Source organism: Euphorbia lathyris, chromosome 7 (assembly GCF_963576675.1).
Source record: "Euphorbia lathyris chromosome 7, ddEupLath1.1, whole genome shotgun sequence".
Classification (NCBI taxonomy): domain Eukaryota; kingdom Viridiplantae; phylum Streptophyta; class Magnoliopsida; order Malpighiales; family Euphorbiaceae; genus Euphorbia; species Euphorbia lathyris.
Window position 1 is genome coordinate 56,637,944 of NC_088916.1, and position 23,426 is coordinate 56,661,369.

Sequence of the window (23,426 nt, forward strand, 5' to 3'; positions counted from 1 at the left end):
AATAAAAAAAAATAAGAAAAACAACAAACTAATTTATTGCGCATGAACAAAAAGCCCAAATCGAGGCCCACAAGTGAAATCGAGGACCAAAGCGGGCGATGCAGTAGGGTTTTTTAAAAACTCTATACAACTGGATTTGTTCTTCTCAGAAATCTTTCTCCTCGAGCTGCTGCTGCTGCACTTAGGTCTGCGATTTACGGGGTGTTTGTTAGAAGGGATATAGGAGGTGAGATAGGAATAAAAAAATACGAGATAAGTTATCCCGTGTTTGTTTGGGAGATAGAAGAATGAGACAGATAGGGGATAAGCTTCTTATCCCTCAAATCCTATACCCAGGAGGGGGTGGTATAAGGAGGTGGGATAAGCTCCTGCGATTTTAATAGGATGGAAAAGTCCATCTTATCCCTCAAATTAATGTTATGTAGTTTAAATAGGGTTAAAATAGTAAAATGTATTATTTTATCCCTATCCTTATCCCATGTACCAAACATTGAATAATAATTCTCGACTATCATATTTTTATCCTTATCCCAACCATTTATCCTTATCCCTATCCCAACCTTTATCCTTATCTCTATCCCAATAGAATACCAAACGCCCCGTTAGGGTTTGTGAACTTTTCTTTGGTGAAACCATGGCGGACAAGGCAGTAACCATTCGAACCAGGAAGTTCATGACCAACCGCCTCCTATCTAGGAAGCAATTCGTAAGTCTTTTTATCCATCTCATTAACACCTCTCTCTTACCATAGCTAGTGGCCCTTGCTGTGGTTCTAGTGGATCACCGATAAGATTTAATCTATTAGACAAGATGGAATGTTTTTCGATTTTGCATCTTCAATCATTGCGGATTAGGCTGGATGTATTCCATTAGTGTTGCTTGTTATTACTTTGCTCTGTAGAATGGTTATTGAGATCGATTTACGAGCTTAAATTAGTTGCAGATCTTTAGTTTATTCAACTGTCGGATATCTGATGATAAGTGCATGAGATGTTCTCTTATTTTTTTTTTTTTTGTGGTTGTGGTTATTATCTTGATGGGCTTGAGAAAATTGATTTTATGATTCTCATGATATCGGAGGTGGAGGTTAAGAGATGGTCATATTTTAGAGCCATAAATTTCCTTCTGTAAACAATTTTGTGTTTGTGTTAGATTTAAGATACCAAGCCTTAAACTACTAGGCATTGAATTATGAGAACTGACATCATGTTGGTTATAAAACATGGATTCTGATGATAATGATATTCCTGTTTTGTTTATGCAGATCATTGATGTTCTTCACCCTGGTAGAGCCAATGTTTCCAAGGTATGGTTTGACTCAGCATTTTTTTTTATCATTGTAATCAGGTTACTGTTGATAGTCTATCACTTCACAATTTGAATACAATGTACTGTTAAAATTTATTTGGTACGATTGCAAGTGTCAGTGTCCAATGAAGTTATATATCTAATTGTAAACAAAAAAAATCCCCTACATTGAAAGTATGGCCACTTTTTCGTTATAAGTGTGGTTACTCATCCAGAAGTATATCTTTTGCGGACACTAAATTTTTAAAGTTGATTTGTTATCATTATAGTGTCAATTAATTTATACTTTAATGAAAATGTTAGAAATTTTGTTGTTTAAAAAATTTCAGCTAATCAATTTATCTGAGCTGATTGTTATTATTGATCAATAGGTTATGTTTTTGATTTTTTTCTTGTCGTGCCATTTTTCTGTTATGTAGGCAGAACTGAAGGAAAAGCTAGCTACCTTGTACGAGGTGAAGGATACCAATGCAATTTTTGTATTTAAGTTCAGGACTCATTTTGGAGGTGGAAAATCCTCTAGTTTTGGTCTTATATATGATTCCGTTGACAATGCAAAAAAGTTCGAGCCAAAATACAGACTCATCAGGGTAAGTTCATCAGTCTTCAGATTGAAAAATAAAAATGTTTTCATTGCCTTTTCCATTGCTCTTGATATATTGACCTGCATAGCAGTGCAATAAGACTGCTTCGGTTTGAACTCCAAGAGATTAATTTAACACTTAATGCCTGCTAAAAAGAGTTTTTTTCTTAATGTTTTGGTGCCATTGCTTATTATATTGTGGAGTTATAAATGCTTTGAAGGACAGTAGGTTATAACTCATGAAAATGTCGTTCATTTGGTTTCATTGCCTTGTAAAATCAAATTAAAAACATCCATTTGCTGTGCGACGGATATAGTGCTTGTACTAAGAGCAGTGGCGGAGCCAGAGCTCAAGGTCCGGAGGGGCTCAATTGCATGAAGTTTTTTTTAATAACGACTTAAGGCTTTGATTCATAGTAGTCAAATCGAAATTTTCAAATTTTTGATAATATAAGGGTAAATTTGATCATAATTGGAAAAATTAAGATACAAAACAACTGAGATTCAATATGAAGTAAGGATAAGGTGCAAAAATACTCTAATGTTTACACCTAAGAATAATTTTACCTCTAACGTATAAAATGGTGCAATTAAAAACATCCATTTGCTGTGCGACGGATATAGTGCTTGTACTAAGAGTGCATAAGATCCAAAATTCATATAATTCTTATCATTAAATGAATATTACGTGCTTATAAAAATTTGCTTTCTTAAAGTTATTTAACCTATTGGTCGAGTTTATTATGCTTGTCACAATTTGACATTTATAATTGTGCATTCTTATCAGTCTGTGTGGCTCTCTATTTCTGTTAGTTGGTTTTGACTAACTGCTTCTAGTATCCATATTTGAGTATTAAATGCATGATTATCTGGGTGTCTGGTTTTGGTTGTTTTCTAAATTTACTTGTTGTTAAGTTGTTTCTCTGCTCGTGTGCAGAACGGTCTTGATACTAAGGTTGAGAAGTCTAGGAAACAGATGAAGGAGCGAAAGAACAGGGCAAAGAAGATCCGAGGAGTAAAGAAGGTAAGATTGTTGTTTGTGATTATAGTGGCTTCTTCACATATACATAAGTTGACATCTCTTCTCATCCTCTTGTCCAAGTTATTTAATTTGAATATTCACTTACTGAGTTTTTTTTCTTGGGCAGACAAAGGCTGGGGATGCTGCTAAAATCGTAATTACATCTCCTAGACATCTAGGTAAAGAATCAAAAACCACGGGACAATCGGCAAAACGAGATTCCTTAGCAAGAACATGAGCAACCTCATTTGCCTGTCTCCGTAAGAAAATGACCGAGAATAAGCCATGAGAAAGAAAAATAGAACGACACCGATTAATAATGTCTCCAAATTCGGACACATCCGAGCTACAAGAAAGAACCGCGTCTACCACGACCTTAGCGTCAGATTCGAAGATCATTTCCTGATAACCACAGTTTACAGCCCACAATAACGCTTCTAACAACGCCAAAGCTTCACATTCCCTGACCGAAGGTAAACCTTCAATCCTTTGAATCCGACCCGCCACAAAGCTCCCTCCCAATTCCTAATCACAGCACTGAAGCCCGCCTTACCAATATCACTAAAAACAGCAGCATCAACTGAACATTTAAATTTTCCTACCCCAGGAGGATGCCATAAACTACAGATCAGCCTATCCGAACTACTTACATTACCCATTTTCAACCGACGAGCCCGCTGCCAGTCGGAAATCAACTCTTTTGCTCCGGTAACAATGCGGGAAATGGAAGGAGCCAAATGATTCCACAGTTTATCATTCCTTTGTTTCCAAATATACCAAGAAATAGTCAAGAATAAATCTCTAACCTGACTAGAGAGCTTTGCCAGAATATCAAAAAACCAATTGCAAAAACTGTCTGCTGAATCCGCCACCCTCTGAACCAAACCAGCAATCCCGATTTCCCTCCAAACATCACGAGTTAATTGACATATAATATACAGATGCCAATTATCTTCCAAATCAATCCCACAAAACACACAATGTTGTTGAACCGAAATACCTCTTTGGATTAATTTTTATCGGTTCGGTAAGCAATCTCTAGCCATTCGCCACGCAAAATAACGAATTTTGTATGGAATATTTGCTTTCCAAATCAGACGCCAATCCCCCGTACAAGTAAGGTCATCCCTCGGAGAAAGCCGATTAATAGTCATTTGGTATGCTGATTTGACAGAATAATCCCCCGTTTTGCTCTCCCGCCAAATTATCTTGTCGGATCCTAAAGACCATGATGGCTGTAACTTCAAAATTTCAGAAACATCCCTTTGCATAAACAAATCAGACAGCAGCTCACGATTCCAAGAGCGAGAATTAGGTAAGAAGAGATCCTTCACCACAATGTTTTGCAACTCGTTATTAATCGGTGTAACTAAATGGCTGTTCAAATTATCCTTTAACCACGGAACTCCCCAAACTCTTATCTTACTTCCGTCACCTATTTTCCACCTATATCCTTCGCTTAGCACAAGTTGGGACTGCCAAATGCTCCTCCAAATGAAGCTCGGAGAATGCCCTAAACGGGCCTCGAGAAAATTCCCTTTCTGAAAATATTTAGCTTTGTAAACACGTGAAACAAGAGCATGAGGATCAGTAGAAAGACGCCACCCCTGCTTTCCCAACATCGCCAAGTTAAAGGAATTGAACTCCCGGAAGTTTAATCCACCCTCCCCCCAAGGCAAACATAATCGTTCCCATCTCATCCAATTGATGGATCTCCCTCCATCCTTCTTCCCCCCCCCCACCAGAAAGAATTTAACATTCGTTGAATTTCTTCGGCCGTAGACACAGGAAGGAGAAAAACACTCATATAGTAAACTGGTATTGCTTGCCCCGCCGATCTAATTAAGGTAGCTCTACCAGCCTTCAATAACGGCTTCCCCCTCCAGGATTGCAGTTTCTTCCAAAGCCTATCCTTCAAATGGGCAAAAATCACTTTTTTGGCTCTACCAACCAAGGAGGGCAGACCCAAGTACCGACCCGTATTAAGCGGCTTAGAGACCCCTAAGATTTCCGAAATGCCAATAAACAGATCAGAAGCCACATTGTTACTGCACATGATACCTGATTTATCAAAATTAATAGCTTGTCCCGACGCAATTTCATAGGTCTCAAGAATATTTTTCAGAACTCTACACTCAGCAATATCCGCTTTACAGAACAGAAACGCATCATCCGCAAAAAGAAGATGTGAAATGGCGGGTGCGCCATGACAAACCCGACAACCGTGAAGCTGACCCTTCAAAACCGCCTCTCCAATCAGAAAAGATAACCCCTCCACACACAACAAGAATAAGTACGGGGATAAAGGATCACCTTGGCGCAAGCCCCTCTGAGGAATGATTGGGCCGATTAGTTGATTATTCATTTTTACCGTATAGCTGACCGACGAAATGCACATCATGATAATTGATACCCACTTCTCGGCAAAACCCAATTTGAGCATAATGGCCTCTAAATAGCCCCAATCAACTCTGTCATATGCTTTACTAATATCAATTTTCAAAGCCACCTCCCCATTCTTTCGATGCGGGTTACGCTTCATGCTGTGTAAAATCTCAAAAGCTAACATGACATTATCAGTAATTGACCGCCCTTTGATAAAAGCCGATTGCTCTTCAGAGATAACATCCGGTAAAATAAGTTTGAGTCTATTGGCTAATACCTTTGAGAATACTTTGTATGCAACGTTGCAAAGTGCAATCGGTCTAAGATCCTTCATCGACTCCGGAACAGCACATTTAGGAATCAAAGCGATAATAGTATCATTGAATTTTGGGGGAAAAGCACCTTTCTCAACCCAGGTCAGAACAGCTCTGAACAAATCCTCCCCCACCACATGCCAAAATTTTTGAAAAAACGCCGGATTGAATCCATCCTGCCCCGGGGCCTTATCGGGGTGCATCTGAAATAATGCCTGTTTAAATTCTTCAATACAGAAGTCTCCAGTAAGTATCTGATTCATATCTTCATTAACCCGAGGCGTGACCAGCCTACACACCTGATCAAAATTGTTGTTACCCTTTGAAAAAATAGAAGTGAAGTAGTCCAAACTAAGCTTCTCTAAAGCCGCAGGTTCAGACACCCACACCCCCACATCATTTTTAAGTTTCCGGATAACATTCTGATTCCTACGCCCATTAGCAAAAGAGTGAAAAAAATTTGAGTTTGCATCACCCTCTTGAAGCCAAAAATTTTTAGACCGTTGCCTCCAATGATCCTCTTCCTGAACCAGGAGAGAAACCAGCTCCCCTTTAATCAGCTCAAACTCAGCCACTCCATTTGGCGACGAATCACCACGCAATTGATCCAACCTACTATGACACCGAGCAACTGCCTTTCGGAAATTAACATTGAGCGATTTTCCCCATTGTCCCATAATACCGCTAAGATCCAGTAACTTGTCAATAAAAGACCCACCATCCCCGGACCTCCAATTTGACGAAATCAGCCCAGACAGCTCCGGTTCCCGAAGCCACTTATTCTCAAACACAAACTTTCTCTGAGAATAACTTGCAATATGAACACAAGTTTGGAGCACAATTGGCGAATGGTCTGATGACGGAGCATACGTGTTATATGAAGAACCCGACGGGAAAAGCATAGACCAAGAACTAGATACCAATGTCCTATCTAATTTCTCTTGCACTTCGGAAGGTTTCCCTTTTTGACGAATCCATGTAAAAGGATAACCCGCCATAGGTAAATCCACAAGACCACAAACTGCAACCGAATTCCTAAAGCCATCAATACACCAAGTCGGATGAGGGAGCAAGCCTTTTTTATCCGATTGTGATAGCAAATCATTGAAATCCCCAATGACAGCCCACGGGAGAGTCGCCCTTCGTGCAAGAGTTTCCAGAAACAACCACGAGTCCTTTCGCCTACTCCTTTCAGGATACCCATAAAAACCCGTTAATCTCCAATCCCCTTTAAGCGCATCATGAACACAAACATCAATATGATTCTGAGAATATGAAAGCAGCGAACAATCAGACGCCCTTTTCCAGAAGAGACACAACCCCCCACTCATTCCAACACAATCAACAACAAAAGACCCTTCAAATCTAATTCTATTCCTAATTTCCTCAATGCGGGCTCCACATACGAGGGTTTCTAAAAGAAAGATAATATCCGGCTTATGAACTCTAATGAGTTCACAAAAAATAGGAACTGCCCTGACGTTGCCCAACCCCCGGCAGTTCCAACTCAATATAATCATAATCCAGCGCGAACCTCCCCGTCGAGGCCCGCCACATTTCCGTTTTTTGGTTCGGATACCAATTGAAACCCAGTGCTCTTCTTCAAACCACCATCAATCTCCATCCCCCTCTGACTCTGGCCCCCAATTTCAGTTCCCTTTCTTTTTTGATAATTCTCCTTATTCCTACTCCTTTTACGACCATCATTGACTTCAACCCCCTCTAGAGCCATCGTTTTTGGTGACTGCGAAAGCAATTTGGACTTCCCTTTATCAAGCATACAGGCACCCAAATTACACGCCAATGTAGCAAGTTGAATTGAACCCGACTGCCCTCCCAAATTACTTGCCGACTCAGCATTTTGAAACACCTCATTCACTGAGCCGTTCCCAATGACTTCCTCATCCTTCAACCCCCTAGACTCTCCTCATACTGTTCTCTTACTTGGTGCCCTTATGGATGCGTCCCATTCTCTGATTAATTCTCCCTCCACAGATTGATAGAATCTATCACAATTACGATCAATATGCCCAATAAGACCACAGATAAAACAGAAGGTAGGCAGTTTTTCATACTTAAAACTACAGTTTATCCACTCTCCCCCTGCCTTCCTGACTTTCTTACCAATTTTAAGAGGTTGACGAACATCCAGTTGCACCCTTATGCGCATGTAGGGACGAAAGAAGGACCAAGCATTCTTCACATCATAATCAATGAACTCCCCAATGTAATTTCCCAATGCTCTTCCAACATTTTCTGAGAAAAAACCGGCCGGTAATTTATGGACTTGAACCCAAAATCTCACTATATGTAGAGGAACGGATAACGGATCATCTCCGCTCTGCAATTCCCGCAACAACAAAAGATTGTTATCAAAGGACCACGGACCACCCTCCAATACCCATCGAAGATCATGTTCATGATAAAACCTAAACAGAATTAGTTTCAATCCCAGTTCCGTAACCGTCAAACCCCTACCCGGTCTCCATATCTCCGCTAACCTGTATTTAAGAGCTTTAAAATTCACCGATCGGTCAGTCAGGAGCATTCCTACTAAGCACAGATCATAAGGATTACCACCGGAACCCTCCTCAACATCAATAAACTCGAATCCATCATCAATTGTAACTGGTTGCGCCGTTCTTGAATCCATAGGAAACTAAAAGGAAATTTGGGAGAAACCCAAAAAGAGATCCTACGATCGAACCCAAAACCAACAGCAAGAAGAAAGGGCTCCAAGAATTACCTCAACAGGAGTCCGCCATCTCCAGAAGATACGCCAGATACGCAATCGCAGAGAGAACAGGTACACCAATTGGAAAATATGCAGAGATTTCCGAAGCAAAACCCTCAAGAAAAGCTAAAGAAGCAAAGAACTCTTATGACAAGAGAAAGCTCTCAACAGGAGCAAAAAAAAAGGTAATAACCTGTCTCATGCTTGTTATAGGTAATAAAGAATTTAACACTCCAATTATTATTATTATTATTAAAAAAACTTTTTTATTTAAAGAAAAATAAAGAATTTTTTTCTTCTGTAAATGCTTGGTTTAAGTATATTATTTAAGAAGTAGGTGATGAATATTAATTCAAACTAAGTTTCTAGTAGAATTATTTCACATGCTGTAGACTCGTATTAAAATATTTTCAAAAAACGAGAAAGTTATATTTTATATGAATTAAGAAATGTTTGACAGTGATAAATTACTCTCCGTTCAAGATTTGTAAAATCCAATAAAATCAATATATTGTTGAAATCATCGTTTCTCAACCCTTTAATCCTTTTCTGTATCAATCCTTACTTGACGCATTTGTTCCCTCCATCTCCCAATGTTTTATTTTCTCCAAATCATGCGACCCATGAACTAACTCCCGAACATTGCTTACATCCCCCACAAATCATCACTTGATAATGTTATGTTATCGTTCCAGTATCGAATTTATTCATCTACACAATCGGTATCTCCTTTTCCATTGTCTATCCCAGTCTGGCAATTGTAGTAAAACTTGATGGTAACAATTATCTATCATGTCCCGTACCGTATATCACAACTACCTTAGTATTATTAAAATACCTACGGTGATCGGTGGGTGCTCAATGAATATTTGATTGGTGTTTTTGAGAAAAAATTAAAGCTCCATACACAATTTCCACATATATAGATAGATATAGTGTTGTTGCAGGCATAGAAATACATCTAGATGTTTCTATTATATAACAAACGTTCTCCCCAATTCTTACAAGAACAGAACCTATTTACAAACTGAAAGGACCATATATAATAAGTTGGTCAACTCATGCATCAACACCACATCTAACTGCAGCGTTCTAATTATTAGAAACAAGAGAGAACCATAAACTTAAATAGTACAACAACAAAAACTTCCTCACCTCAACTTAAATAATGCAGTGATCACATGCACATCTGCCCGTTTGCTGTCACAGCTTCCGGGTGGTAATGGAGGATTTCCGTCCACATCATTTCTCGTATCATTGCTTCCCCTAAATCCTCGTCTATGTCTAAATCAATCGGAACTTGAGCTGGAGGATTTTTGTTGGGATCATACAGATATATTGGAGATTGCACGTTCTTTCCGATCAATTGAGTTCATGCATGAGAGGCGTCAAGCGAATGTTGTCGCACATAATTTAGCTGATTGGGCATGCTCTCTATCTAATTTGGAAATTCTCATCGAAGATTTTCCAGTTTGTGTTTCTTCTTGTATTCAGGATGATGTTATGTTTCTCGTTTCGTAATACAAGTTTTCTAGTTATCCAAAAAAAAATCTAATAGCCAAAAACATATTTCTAATATAATTGATTAAAAAAAACTATATAATATAATAAAAATGTATTTATACTTTTAGAGTAAACCATTCAGTTTTACAATTAACTACATTTATTTTTATTAATCAAATATATATGTTATTTTGTAATTTTATTTTAAATGTATTGAAAATGATAACTAATTTATTGCGGTTTAATAAAAAAAAATAAGAAAAACAACAAACTAATTTATTGCGCATGAACAAAAAGCCCAAATCGAGGCCCACAAGTGAAATCGAGGACCAAAGCGGGCGATGCAGTAGGGTTTTTTAAAAACTCTATACAACTGGATTTGTTCTTCTCAGAAATCTTTCTCCTCGAGCTGCTGCTGCTGCACTTAGGTCTGCGATTTACGGGGTGTTTGTTAGAAGGGATATAGGAGGTGAGATAGGAATAAAAAAATACGAGATAAGTTATCCCGTGTTTGTTTGGGAGATAGAAGAATGAGACAGATAGGGGATAAGCTTCTTATCCCTCAAATCCTATACCCATGAGGGGGTGGTATAAGGAGGTGGGATAAGCTCCTGCGATTTTAATAGGATGGAAAAGTCCATCTTATCCCTCAAATTAATGTTATGTAGTTTAAATAGGGTTAAAATAGTAAAATGTATTATTTTATCCCTATCCTTATCGCATGTACCAAACATTGAATAATAATTCTCGACTATCATATTTTTATCCTTATCCCAACCATTTATCCTTATCCCTATCCCAACCTTTATCCTTATCTCTATCCCAATAAAATACCAAACGCCCCGTTAGGGTTTGTGAACTTTTCTTTGGTGAAACCATGGCGGACAAGGCAGTAACCATTCGAACCAGGAAGTTCATGACCAACCGCCTCCTATCTAGGAAGCAATTCGTAAGTCTTTTTATCCATCTCATTAACACCTCTCTCTTACCATAGCTAGTGGCCCTTGCTGTGGTTCTAGTGGATCACCGATAAGATTTAATCTATTAGACAAGATGGAATGTTTTTCGATTTTGCATCTTCAATCATTGCGGATTAGGCTGGATGTATTCCATTAGTGTTGCTTGTTATTACTTTGCTCTGTAGAATGGTTATTGAGATCGATTTACGAGCTTAAATTAGTTGCAGATCTTTAGTTTATTCAACTGTCGGATATCTGATGATAAGTGCATGAGATGTTCTCTTTTTTTTTTTTGTGGTTGTGGTTATTATCTTGATGGGCTTGAGAAAATTGATTTTATGATTCTCATGATATCGGAGGTGGAGGTTAAGAGATGGTCATATTTTAGAGCCATAAATTTCCTTCTGTAAACAATTTTGTGTTTGTGTTAGATTTAAGATACCAAGCCTTAAACTACTAGGCATTGAATTATGAGAACTGACATCATGTTGGTTATAAAACATGGATTCTGATGATAATGATATTCCTGTTTTGTTTATGCAGATCATTGATGTTCTTCACCCTGGTAGAGCCAATGTTTCCAAGGTATGGTTTGACTCAGCATTTTTTTTTATCATTGTAATCAGGTTACTGTTGATAGTCTATCACTTCACAATATGAATACAATGTACTGTTAAAATTTATTGGGTACGATTGCAAGTGTCAGTGTCCAATGAAGTTATATATCTAATTGTAAACAAAAAAAATCCCCTACATTGAAAGTATGGCCACTTTTTCGTTATAAGTGTGGTTACTCATCCAGAAGTATATCTTTTGCGGACACTAAATTTTTAAAGTTGATTTGTTATCATTATAGTGCCAATTAATTTATACTTTAATGAAAATGTTAGAAATTTTGTTGTTTAAAAAATTTCAGCTAATCAATTTATCTGAGCTGATTGTTATTATTGATCAATAGGTTATGTTTTTGATTTTTTTCTTGTCGTGCCATTTTTCTGTTATGTAGGCAGAACTGAAGGAAAAGCTAGCTACCTTGTACGAGGTGAAGGATACCAATGCAATTTTTGTATTTAAGTTCAGGACTCATTTTGGAGGTGGAAAATCCTCTGGTTTTGGTCTTATATATGATTCCGTTGACAATGCAAAAAAGTTCGAGCCAAAATACAGACTCATCAGGGTAAGTTCATCAGTCTTCAGATTGAAAAATAAAAATGTTTTCATTGCCTTTTCCATTGCTCTTGATATATTGACCTGCATAGCAGTGCAATAAGACTGCTTCGGTTTGAACTCCAAGAGATTAATTTAACACTTAATGCCTGCTAAAAAGAGTTTTTTTCTTAATGTTTTGGTGCCATTGCTTATTATATTGTGGAGTTATAAATGCTTTGAAGGACAGTAGGTTATAACTCATGAAAATGTCGTTCATTTGGTTTCATTGCCTTGTAAAATCAAATTAAAAACATCCATTTGCTGTGCGACGGATATAGTGCTTGTACTAAGAGCAGTGGCGGAGCCAGAGCTCAAGGTCCGGAGGGGCTCAATTGCATGAAGTTTTTTTTAATAACGACTTAAGGCTTTGATTCATAGTAGTCAAATCGAAATTTTCAAATTTTTGATAATATAAGGGTAAATTTGATCATAATTGGAAAAATTAAGATACAAAACAACTGAGATTCAATATGAAGTAAGGATAAGGTGCAAAAATACTCTAATGTTTACACCTAAGAATAATTTTACCTCTAACGTATAAAATGGTGCAATTAAAAACATCCATTTGCTGTGCGACGGATATAGTGCTTGTACTAAGAGTGCATAAGATCCAAAATTCATATAATTCTTATCATTAAATGAATATTACGTGCTTATAAAAATTTGCTTTCTTAAAGTTATTTAACCTATTGGTCGAGTTTATTATGCTTGTCACAATTTGACATTTATAATTGTGCATTCTTATCAGTCTGTGTGGCTCTCTATTTCTGTTAGTTGGTTTTGACTAACTGCTTCTAGTATCCATATTTGAGTATTAAATGCATGATTATCTGGGTGTCTGGTTTTGGTTGTTTTCTAAATTTACTTGTTGTTAAGTTGTTTCTCTGCTCGTGTGCAGAACGGTCTTGATACTAAGGTTGAGAAGTCTAGGAAACAGATGAAGGAGCGAAAGAACAGGGCAAAGAAGATCCGAGGAGTAAAGAAGGTAAGATTGTTGTTTGTGATTATAGTGGCTTCTTCACATATACATAAGTTGACATCTCTTCTCATCCTCTTGTCCAAGTTATTTAATTTGAATATTCACTTACTGAGTTTTTTTTCTTGGGCAGACAAAGGCTGGGGATGCTGCTAAAATCGTAATTACATCTCCTAGACATCTAGGTAAAGAATCAAAAACCACGGGACAATCGGCAAAACGAGATTCCTTAGCAAGAACATGAGCAACCTCATTTGCCTGTCTCCGTAAGAAAATGACCGAGAATAAGCCATGAGAAAGAAAAATAGAACGACACCGATTAATAATGTCTCCAAATTCGGACACATCCGAGCTACAAGAAAGAACCGCGTCTACCACGACCTTAGCGTCAGATTCGAAGATCATTTCCTGATAACCACAGTTTACAGCCCACAATAACGCTTCTAACAACGCCAAAGCTTCACATTCCCTGACCGAAGGTAAACCTTCAATCCTTTGAATCCGACCCGCCACAAAGCTCCCTCCCAATTCCTAATCACAGCACTGAAGCCCGCCTTACCAATATCACTAAAAATAGCAGCATCAACTGAACATTTAACCGAACTACTTACATTACCCATTTTCAACCGACGAGCCCGCTGCCAGTCGGAAATCAACTCTTTTGCTCCGGTAACAATGCGGGAAATGGAAGGAGCCAAATGATTCCACAGTTTATCATTCCTTTGTTTCCAAATATACCAAGAAATAGTCAAGAATAAATCTCTAACCTGACTAGAGAGCTTTGCCAGAATATCAAAAAACCAATTGCAAAAACTGTCTGCTGAATCCGCCACCCTCTGAACCAAACCAGCAATCCCGATTTCCCTCCAAACATCACGAGTTAATTGACATATAATATACAGATGCCAATTATCTTCCAAATCAATCCCACAAAACACACAATGTTGTTGAACCGAAATACCTCTTTGGATTAATTTTTGTCGGTTCGGTAAGCAATCTCTAGCCATTCGCCACGCAAAATAACGAATTTTGTATGGAATATTTGCTTTCCAAATCAGACGCCAATCCCCCGTACAAGTAAGGTCATCCCTCGGAGAAAGCCGATTAATAGTCATTTGGTATGCTGATTTGACAGAATAATCCCCCGTTTTGCTCTCCCGCCAAATTATCTTGTCGGATCCTAAAGACCATGATGGCTGTAACTTTAAAATTTCAGAAACATCCCTTTGCATAAACAAATCAGACAGCAGCTCACGATTCCAAGAGCGAGAATTAGGTAAGAAGAGATCCTTCACCACAATGCTTTGCAACTCGTTATTAATCGGTGTAACTAAATGGCTGTTCAAATTATCCTTTAACCACGGAACTCCCCAAACTCTTATCTTACTTCCGTCACCTATTTTCCACCTATATCCTTCGCTTAGCACAAGTTGGGACTGCCAAATGCTCCTCCAAATGAAGCTCGGAGAATGCCCTAAACGGGCCTCGAGAAAATTCCCTTTCTGAAAATATTTAGCTTTGTAAACACGTGAAACAAGAGCATGAGGATCAGTAGAAAGATGCCACCCCTGCTTTCCCAACATCGCCAAGTTAAAGGCATTGAACTCCCGGAAGTTTAATCCACCCTCCCCCCAAGGCAAACATAATCATTCCCATCTCATCCAATTGATGGATCTCCCTCCATCCTTCTTCCCCCCCCCCCCCCCCCCCCACCAGAAAGAATTTAACATTCGTTGAATTTCTTCGGCCGTAGACACAGGAAGGAGAAAAACACTCATATAGTAAACTGGTATTGCTTGCCCCGCCGATCTAATTAAGGTAGCTCTACCAGCCTTCGATAACGGCTTCCCCCTCCAGGATTGCAGTTTCTTCCAAAGCCTATCCTTCAAATGGGCAAAAATCACTTTTTTGGCTCTACCAACCAAGGAGGGCAGACCCAAGTACCGACCCGTATTAAGCGGCTTAGAGACCCCTAAGATTTCCGAAATGCCAATAAACAGATCAGAAGCCACATTGTTACTGCACATGATACCTGATTTATCAAAATTAATAGCTTGTCCCGACGCAATTTCATAGGTCTCAAGAATATTTTTCAGAACTCTACACTCAGCAATATCCGCTTTACAGAACAGAAACGCATCATCCACAAAAAGAAGATGTGAAATGGCGGGTGCGCCATGACAAACCCGACAACCGTGAAGCTGACCCTTCAAAACCGCCTTTCCAATCAGAAAAGATAACCCCTCCACACACAACAAGAATAAGTACAGGGATAAAGGATCACCTTGGCGCAAGCCCCTCTGAGGAATGATTGGGCCGATTAGTTGATTATTCATTTTTACCGTATAGCTGACCGACGAAATGCACATCATGATAATTGATACCCACTTCTCGGCAAAACCCAATTTGAGCATAATGGCGTCTAAATAGCCCCAATCAACTCTGTCATATGCTTTACTAATATCAATTTTCAAAGCCACCTCCCCATTCTTTCGATGCGGGTTACGCTTCATGCTGTGTAAAATCTCAAAAGCTAACATGACATTATCAGTAATTGACCGCCCTTTGATAAAAGCCGATTGCTCTTCAGAGATAACATCCGGTAAAATAAGTTTGAGTCTATTGGCTAATACCTTTGAGAATACTTTGTATGCAACGTTGCAAAGTGCAATCGGTCTAAGATCCTTCATCGACTCCGGAACAGCACATTTAGGAATCAAAGCAATAATAGTATCATTGAATTTTGGGGGAAAAGCACCTTTCTCAACCCAGGTCAGAACAGCTCTGAACAAATCCTCCCCCACCACATGCCAAAATTTTTGAAAAAACGCCGGATTGAATCCATCCGGCCCCGGGGCCTTATCGGGGTGCATCTGAAATAATGCCTGTTTAAATTCTTCAATACAGAAGTCTCCAGTAAGTATCTGATTCATATCTTCATTAACCCGAGGCGTGACCAGCCTACACACCTGATCAAAATTGCTGTTACCCTTTGAAAAAATAGAAGTGAAGTAGTCCAAACTAAGCTTCTCTAAAGCCGCAGGTTCAGACACCCACACCCCCACATCATTTTTAAGTTTCCGGATAACATTCTGATTCCTACGCCCATTAGCAAAAGAGTGAAAAAAATTTGAGTTTGCATCACCCTCTTGAAGCCAAAAAATTTTAGACCGTTGCCTCCAATGATCCTCTTCCTGAACCAGGAGAGAAACCAGCTCCCCTTTAATCAGCTCAAACTCAGCCACTCCATTTGGCGACGAATCACCACGCAATTGATCCAACCTACTATGACACCGAGCAACTGCCTTTCGGAAATTAACATTGAGCGATTTTCCCCATTGTCCCATAATACCGCTAAGATCCAGTAACTTGTCAATAAAAGACCCACCATCCCCGGACCTCCAATTTGACGAAATCAGCCCAGACAGCTCCGGTTCCCGAAGCCACTTATTCTCAAACACAAACTTTCTCTGAGAATAACTTGCAATATGAACACAAGTTTGGAGCACAATTGGCGAATGGTCTGATGACGGAGCATACGTGTTATATGAAGAACTCGACGGGAAAAGCATAGACCAAGAACTAGATACCAATGTCCTATCTAATTTCTCTTGCACTTCGGAAGGTTTCCCTTTTTGACGAATCCATGTAAAAGGATAACCCGCCATAGGTAAATCCACAAGACCACAAACTGCAACCGAATTCCTAAAGCCATCAATACACCAAGTCGGATGAGGGAGCAAGCCTTTTTTATCCGATTGTGATAGCAAATCATTGAAATCCCCAATGACAGCCCACGGGAGAGTCGCCCTTCGTGCAAGAGTTTCCAGAAACAACCACGAGTCCTTTCGCCTACTCCTTTCAGGATACCCATAAAAACCCGTTAATCTCCAATCCCCTTTAAGCGCATCATGAACACAAACATCAATATGATTCTGAGAATATGAAAGCAGCGAACAATCAGACGCCCTTTTCCAGAAGACACACAACCCCCCACTCATTCCAACACAATCAACAACAAAAGACCCTTCAAATCTAATTCTATTCCTAATTTCCTCAATGCGGGCTCCACATACGAGGGTTTCTAAAAGAAAGATAATATCCGGCTTATGAACTCTAATGAGTTCACAAAAAATAGGAACTGCCCTGACGTTGCCCAACCCCCGGCAGTTCCAACTCAATATAATCATAATCCAGCGCGAACCTCCCCGTCGAGGCCCGCCACATTTCCGTTTTTTGGTTCGGATACCAATTGAAACCCAGTGCTCTTCTTCAAACCACCATCAATCTCCATCCCCCTCTGACTCTGGCCCCCAATTTCAGTTCCCTTTCTTTTTTGATAATTCTCCTTATTCCTACTCCTTTTACGACCATCATTGACTTCAACCCCCTCTAGAGCCATCGTTTTTGGTGACTGCGAAAGCAATTTGGACTTCCCTTTATCAAGCATACAGGCACCCAAATTACACGCCAATGTAGCAAGTTGAATTGAACCCGACTGCCCTCCCAAATTACTTGCCGACTCAGCATTTTGAAACACCTCATTCACTGAGCCGTTCCCAATGACTTCCTCATCCTTCAACCCCCTAGACTCTCCCCATACTGTTCTCTTACTTGGTGCCCTTATGGATGCGTCCCATTCTCTGATTAATTCTCCCTCCACAGATTGATAGAATCTATCACAATTACGATCAATATGCCCAATAAGACCACAGATAAAACAGAAGGTAGGCAGTTTTTCATACTTAAAACTACAGTTTATCCACTCTCCCCCTGCCTTCCTGACTTTCTTACCAATTTTAAGAGGTTGACGAACATCCAGTTGCACCCTTATGCGCATGTAGGGACGAAAGAAGGACCAAGCATTCTTCACATCATAATCAATGAACTCCCCAATGTAATTTCCCAATGCTCTTCCAACATTTTCTGAGAAAAAACCGGCCGGTAATTTATGGACTTGAACCCAAAATCTCACTATATGTAGAGGAACGGATAACGGATCATCTCCGCTCTGCAATTCCCGCAACAACAAAAGATTGTTATCAAAGGACCACGGACCACCCTCCAATACCCATCGAAGATCATGTTCATGATAAAACCTAAACAGAATTAGTTTCAATCCCAGTTCCGTAACCGTCAAACCCCTACCCGGTCTCCATATCTCCGCTAACCTGTATTTAAGAGCTTTAAAATTCACCGATCGGTCAGTCAGGAGCATTCCTACTAAGCACAGATCATAAGGATTACCACCGGAACCCTCCTCAACATCAATAAACTCGAATCCATCATCAATTGTAACTGGTTGCGCCGTTCTTGAATCCATAGGAAACTAAAAGGAAATTTGGGAGAAACCCAAAAAGAGATCCTACGATCGAACCCAAAACCAACAGCAAGAAGAAAGGGCTCCAAGAATTACCTCAACAGGAGTCCGCCATCTCCAGAAGATACGCCAGATACGCAATCGCAGAGAGAACAGGTACACCAATTGGAAAATATGCAGAGATTTCCGAAGCAAAACCCTCAAGAAAAGCTAAAGAAGCAAAGAACTCTTATGACAAGAGAAAGCTCTCAACAGGAGCAAAAAAAAAAGGTAATAACCCGTCTCATGCTTGTTATAGGTAATAAAGAATTTAACACTCCAATTATTATTATTATTATTAAAAAAACTTTTTTATTTAAAGAAAAATAAAGAATTTTTTTCTTCTGTAAATGCTTGGTTTAAGTATATTATTTAAGAAGTAGGTGATGAATATTAATTCAAACTAAGTTTCTAGTAGAATTATTTCACATGTTGTAGACTCGTATTAAAATATTTTCAAAAAACGAGAAAGTTATATTTTATATGAATTAAGAAATGTTTGACAGTGATAAATTACTCTCCGTTCAAGATTTGTAAAATCCAATAAAATCAATATATTGTTGAAATCATCGTTTCTCAACCCTTTAATCCCTTTCTGTATCAATCCTTACTTGACGCATTTGTTCCCTCCATCTCCCAATGTTTTATTTTCTCCAAATCATGCGACCCATGAACTAACTCCCGAACATTGCTTACATCCCCCACAAATCATCACTTGATAATGTTATGTTATCGTTCCAGTATCGAATTTATTCATCTACACAATCGGTATCTCCTTTTCCATTGTCTATCCCAGTCTGGCAATTGTAGTAAAACTTGATGGTAACAATTATCTATCATGTCCCCTACCGTATATCACAACTACCTTAGTATTATTATTAAAATACCTACGGTGATCGGTGGGTGCTCAATGAATATTTGATTGGTGTTTTTGAGAAAAAATTAAAGCTCCATACACAATTTCCACATATATAGATAGATATAGTGTTGTTGCAAGCATAGAAATACATCTAGATGTTTCTATTATATAACAAACGTTCTCCCCAATTCTTACAAGAACAGAACCTATTTACAAACTGAAAGGACCATATATAATAAGTTGGTCAACTCATGCATCAACACCACATCTAACTGCAGCGTTCTAATTATTAGAAACAAGAGAGAACCATAAACTTAAATAGTACAACAACAAAAACTTCCTCACCTCAACTTAAATAATGCAGTGATCACATGCACATCTGCCCGTTTGCTGTCACAGCTTCCGGGTGGTAATGGAGGATTTCCGTCCACATCATTTCTCGTATCATTGCTTCCCCTAAATCCTCGTCTATGTCTAAATCAATCGGAACTTGAGCTGGAGGATTGTTGTTGGGATCATACAGAGATGACATATAAGGATGTTGCAGAGCTTCATCGACTGTTATTCTCTTTGATGGGTCAAAAATAAGCATTTTTGACAGAAGATCAATTGCCAAAGGATGTGCATTCGGATAAAGGCGAGAAAAGGGTATCCCAGGGGAATATGGAAGTGTTCTTATGTATTTCTTGGCCTTGTTGTTATCAATGAATTCAAGATCCTCTTCCTTCTGCTTGCCAAGGATGTTAATGATGAGTTTAAGCTGGTTGAGACACTCTGTGCCAGGGAAGATGGGTTTCCGGCCTAGAAGCTCAGCAAAAATACATCCAACGGACCACACATCGATAGATGTCCCATAGTTATCGCAGCAAAGGAGCAGTTCTGGACCTCTATACCAGCGAGTAACAACATATTCGGTCATGAACTGGCCCTTGCCATTGCTCGTGCGTGCAAGACCGAAATCACAAATCTTTAGATCGCAGTTAGCGTTGATGAGTAGATTCCCGGGCTTCAAATCTCTGTGGAGAATGTTTGCTGAGTGAAGATACTTGAGACCTCGAAGCAACTGCACCAAGAATTTGATTTCATTAGAACTCAAAACGCCTCTAAAAAGAAATATTCTGTCAAAAGAAACGAAAAGAAATGGTGAAGTATGGCAATTACAGGGGGCAATCTATGTAATGTGAAAGCTTCAGAGATTGTATACACTTGCAGCATATCAACACATTCATTGGATATTCACATTAGAAAATAAGCACATTACAGCTAACATAATTAAACATATGAGAAGTGACCCTAGAAAGCAAACTAATGCATAAGCAAATGGACCGATCATAATAATAAATAACTGTAACATGGCAACAGGGAACCATTTGAAGGCCTAAGGAACTCCAAATTGTTTTCCAGCATTTAAATTTGTTAAAGTCAAAACAAAACTTGACAGAAATACCATGGAAGTCTCATAAAAATGGGGATGTAAATTCATTCAAGTGCAGCATGGATGAAATTCAACAACGTAAACCAATTTAATCCACTCGTCATAGATGTGGATTAATGAATACAAGAAAGACAACAGAACCTCTATAAAACAGATAAGGTCACTATTGAAATAAACTTTTAAAACTCTGATTAACTTTCTAACAGAATAAACTAGCCCCGAAAAAGGTTATCCATCCTGATCATGTTTCTCCCAACTATCTTGGATTTTTTACCTAAAATAAATCTATTAGCTCATAAGAAACAACTGACAACTAAAAAACCTTCACCCACCAGGCAATTAGTTGAATCAGTGTAGCAAAATCTCATTTCCTGACTTGAACTTAATTTCCAGGCACTCAAAACAAAAGGAACTAATTTGGAAGGAGATAAATACCTGCAATAGGAAATATTGGCAGTGATCATTAGAAAGTGTTTGAGATGACTTGATTATTTGATGCAGGTCTGTATCCATGAGTTCATAAACCAGATAGACATCCTTGAAACTTCTTGAATGGATAGGCATCATCACATCCTTCAATTGAATGACATTTTCATGTCGAAGATGCCGAAGAAGCTTCAGTTCACGTAAGGTCCTCAGTGCATCAACTCGATTATCAAATACATTGTGTATCTTTTTTATGGCAACTTTCTCATTGGTTTCTCTATTCACAGAAGAGCAGACAATACCATAAGCTCCTCGGCCAATAGGCTTGATCGGCACGTATTTCGTGTCAATCTCAAATAAGTTTTGCCACATAGAATAGTGATGTTTTCCCTGAACTATAACCCCATTTGGCGGCTCTACAGGAGTAGCCATTTCCTGAAAGTAACAGAAAGGACACATCATTCAGTAATGAAGCATGTAAACATAGAAATAGCTCCAAAGACGTGGCTAAAGGCATCATATAGTCCTTTAGCAATGTGAGATGTTTAACAACTTCCTAATCATATATGATTGGGGTCAAAAAGTACCGTTAGGGAATATGGTACAGTTTTTCTTTTTTTGGATTAAGGGACGGATAATTCTGTTTCAAATTTTGTCCACTAATGCCAAATCAGTTATAATTCTGAATAGAGTGAACGACCCATGAAAATTACACGTTTAGCAACAGAAATTTCCGTCGGTAATTGTAGTTTCAATTTCTCCCCGAAGACGGGGTCGACGAACCCTTCGTGACCCCCTGTCCTCCGTCCCTGATTACGCAGCTATCAAATTCCTATTGCCTACCCAGAAGCACCAGTCAAAGAAGCATAAATAAATTAAAAATTTCCTACAATATTAAAGCTTAAGCACAACTAAAATAAGCACAAAAAGAAGAAAAGAAGCATACCTTTTGATCTAGCGAAAGTCTTCTTTATCCAAGTGAACCACGTTTGAAACCCGCTAAAATTTCTGCAACTGAAGTTTCCTCTTGTTCCCAGCTGTTTCCGATTTATCCTAAACCTCCACGGAATCAGTATCAGCCAAATTCCATCAGCAAGCGCATTCAGCTATCCAAGGCAAATTTGGCGGCGAAGTTGAATAAAATTGACGCAGTGTATGAAGAAACCGATCTGAAGCAGTGAAGTAGTTGTTGTATGCAATGGAATAAGGATATTAAGATCCGTTATCTCGTGGGGATCAAAGCAAGATAAGTGAGTGATTAAAATATTGAGGATGAAATTAATAATGCAGATATATTATTTTGGCTTGTTGCAATTTCTCGGCTGTGATGATAACCTATATGTATATCGATATGGATATTTTTAAAAAGGGTTAAGGTCCAAAAATACCCCTAACGTTTTGGGTCAGGAGCAATTTTACCCCTAACGTCTAAAATGGTGCAATTTTGCCCCTAACGTTGGAAGCCAAGAGCAATTTTACCCCTAACGTTAACAAATTGGGTCAATTTCAGACACTATTATAAAACACAGATATTTTTGTTCCTTATTCAGCACCAATTGCATAACAATTCGTTCTGAAAAAATGATTTCATGGTTTTTATAATTTAATAATAGAATTTGAGATTAATATTTATAAATTTGGTGAATTTTTTGAATTTATTTTGTCTAATTCGTATAAAAAGACAATATATTTTTTATTTTTTTATTTTTTTTCACATCATCCCAACGTATGTTTATGATTTGTTACTGATAAAATGACACACGTATGAAATGTAGATGACAAGATTCATGACCGAGAAGACAGTTTGATGAATTATTTCTCAAATTGACCCAATTTATTAACGTTAGTGGTAAAATTGCTCTTGGCTTCCAACGTTAGGGGTAAAATTGCACCATTTTAGACGTTAGGGGTAAAATTGCTCCTGGCCCAAAACATTAGGGGTATTTTTGCACCTTAACCCTTTTTAAAAAATATTTGTTAGGACGGTGGTGTGGTGAACTGGTGATGTGTTGTTCAGTTAGAACGAACTGGTCAATACGGTGTCGTTTAATACTTGCCTTTCTAACGTTGATGATCCAGGAAAATATCTTGACCCGCGAAGAAAGCATATTCCCCCGTTGCTTCTTTAAAATAGAAATTTGGTGTTTCTCGGAACACTCTAATATAATGGTTCTCGTAAATCTAATAAATGAAACCCCACATAGACTCGTCTCCGAAACTAATAACTGATAAATGATGTATTTATCAATTTAAAACAAAGTAAGTTTATAAACTAGATAATATACCTGCAGGGGCGGAACCAGGGGGGGTTGGCCGGGGTTCCAGCCCCGGCCGGCCGCCCGAGAATTGAGAAAA

At 38.6% G+C, this 23,426-nt stretch overlaps 2 protein-coding genes across 2 annotated transcripts; one reads left to right on the plus strand and one right to left on the minus strand.

Annotated features, from left to right (window-relative positions):
• Positions 1–615: 615 nt before the first annotated feature.
• Positions 616–13,148, plus strand: LOC136200412 (small ribosomal subunit protein eS24z-like). Its single transcript, XM_065990795.1, has 7 exons — positions 616–706; positions 1,265–1,306; positions 1,728–1,898; positions 2,829–2,915; positions 3,040–3,057; positions 12,962–13,001; positions 13,126–13,148. The coding sequence occupies exons 1-7, from the start codon at positions 635–637 to the stop codon at positions 13,146–13,148; spliced, it is 453 nt and encodes a 150-aa protein (XP_065846867.1). The 5' UTR covers positions 616–634.
• A 6,208-nt stretch (positions 13,149–19,356) lies between these two features.
• LOC136235914 (mitogen-activated protein kinase homolog NTF3) lies at positions 19,357–22,380 on the minus strand. The gene is made up of 3 exons (XM_066025999.1): positions 22,018–22,380; positions 21,081–21,506; positions 19,357–20,273 (listed from the first exon to the last, which is right to left on the minus strand). Exons 2-3 carry the CDS (start codon positions 21,501–21,503, stop codon positions 19,578–19,580), a joined length of 1,119 nt encoding a protein of 372 aa, XP_065882071.1. The 5' UTR covers positions 21,504–21,506; positions 22,018–22,380; the 3' UTR covers positions 19,357–19,577.
• Between the last annotated feature and the right edge of the window lie 1,046 nt (positions 22,381–23,426).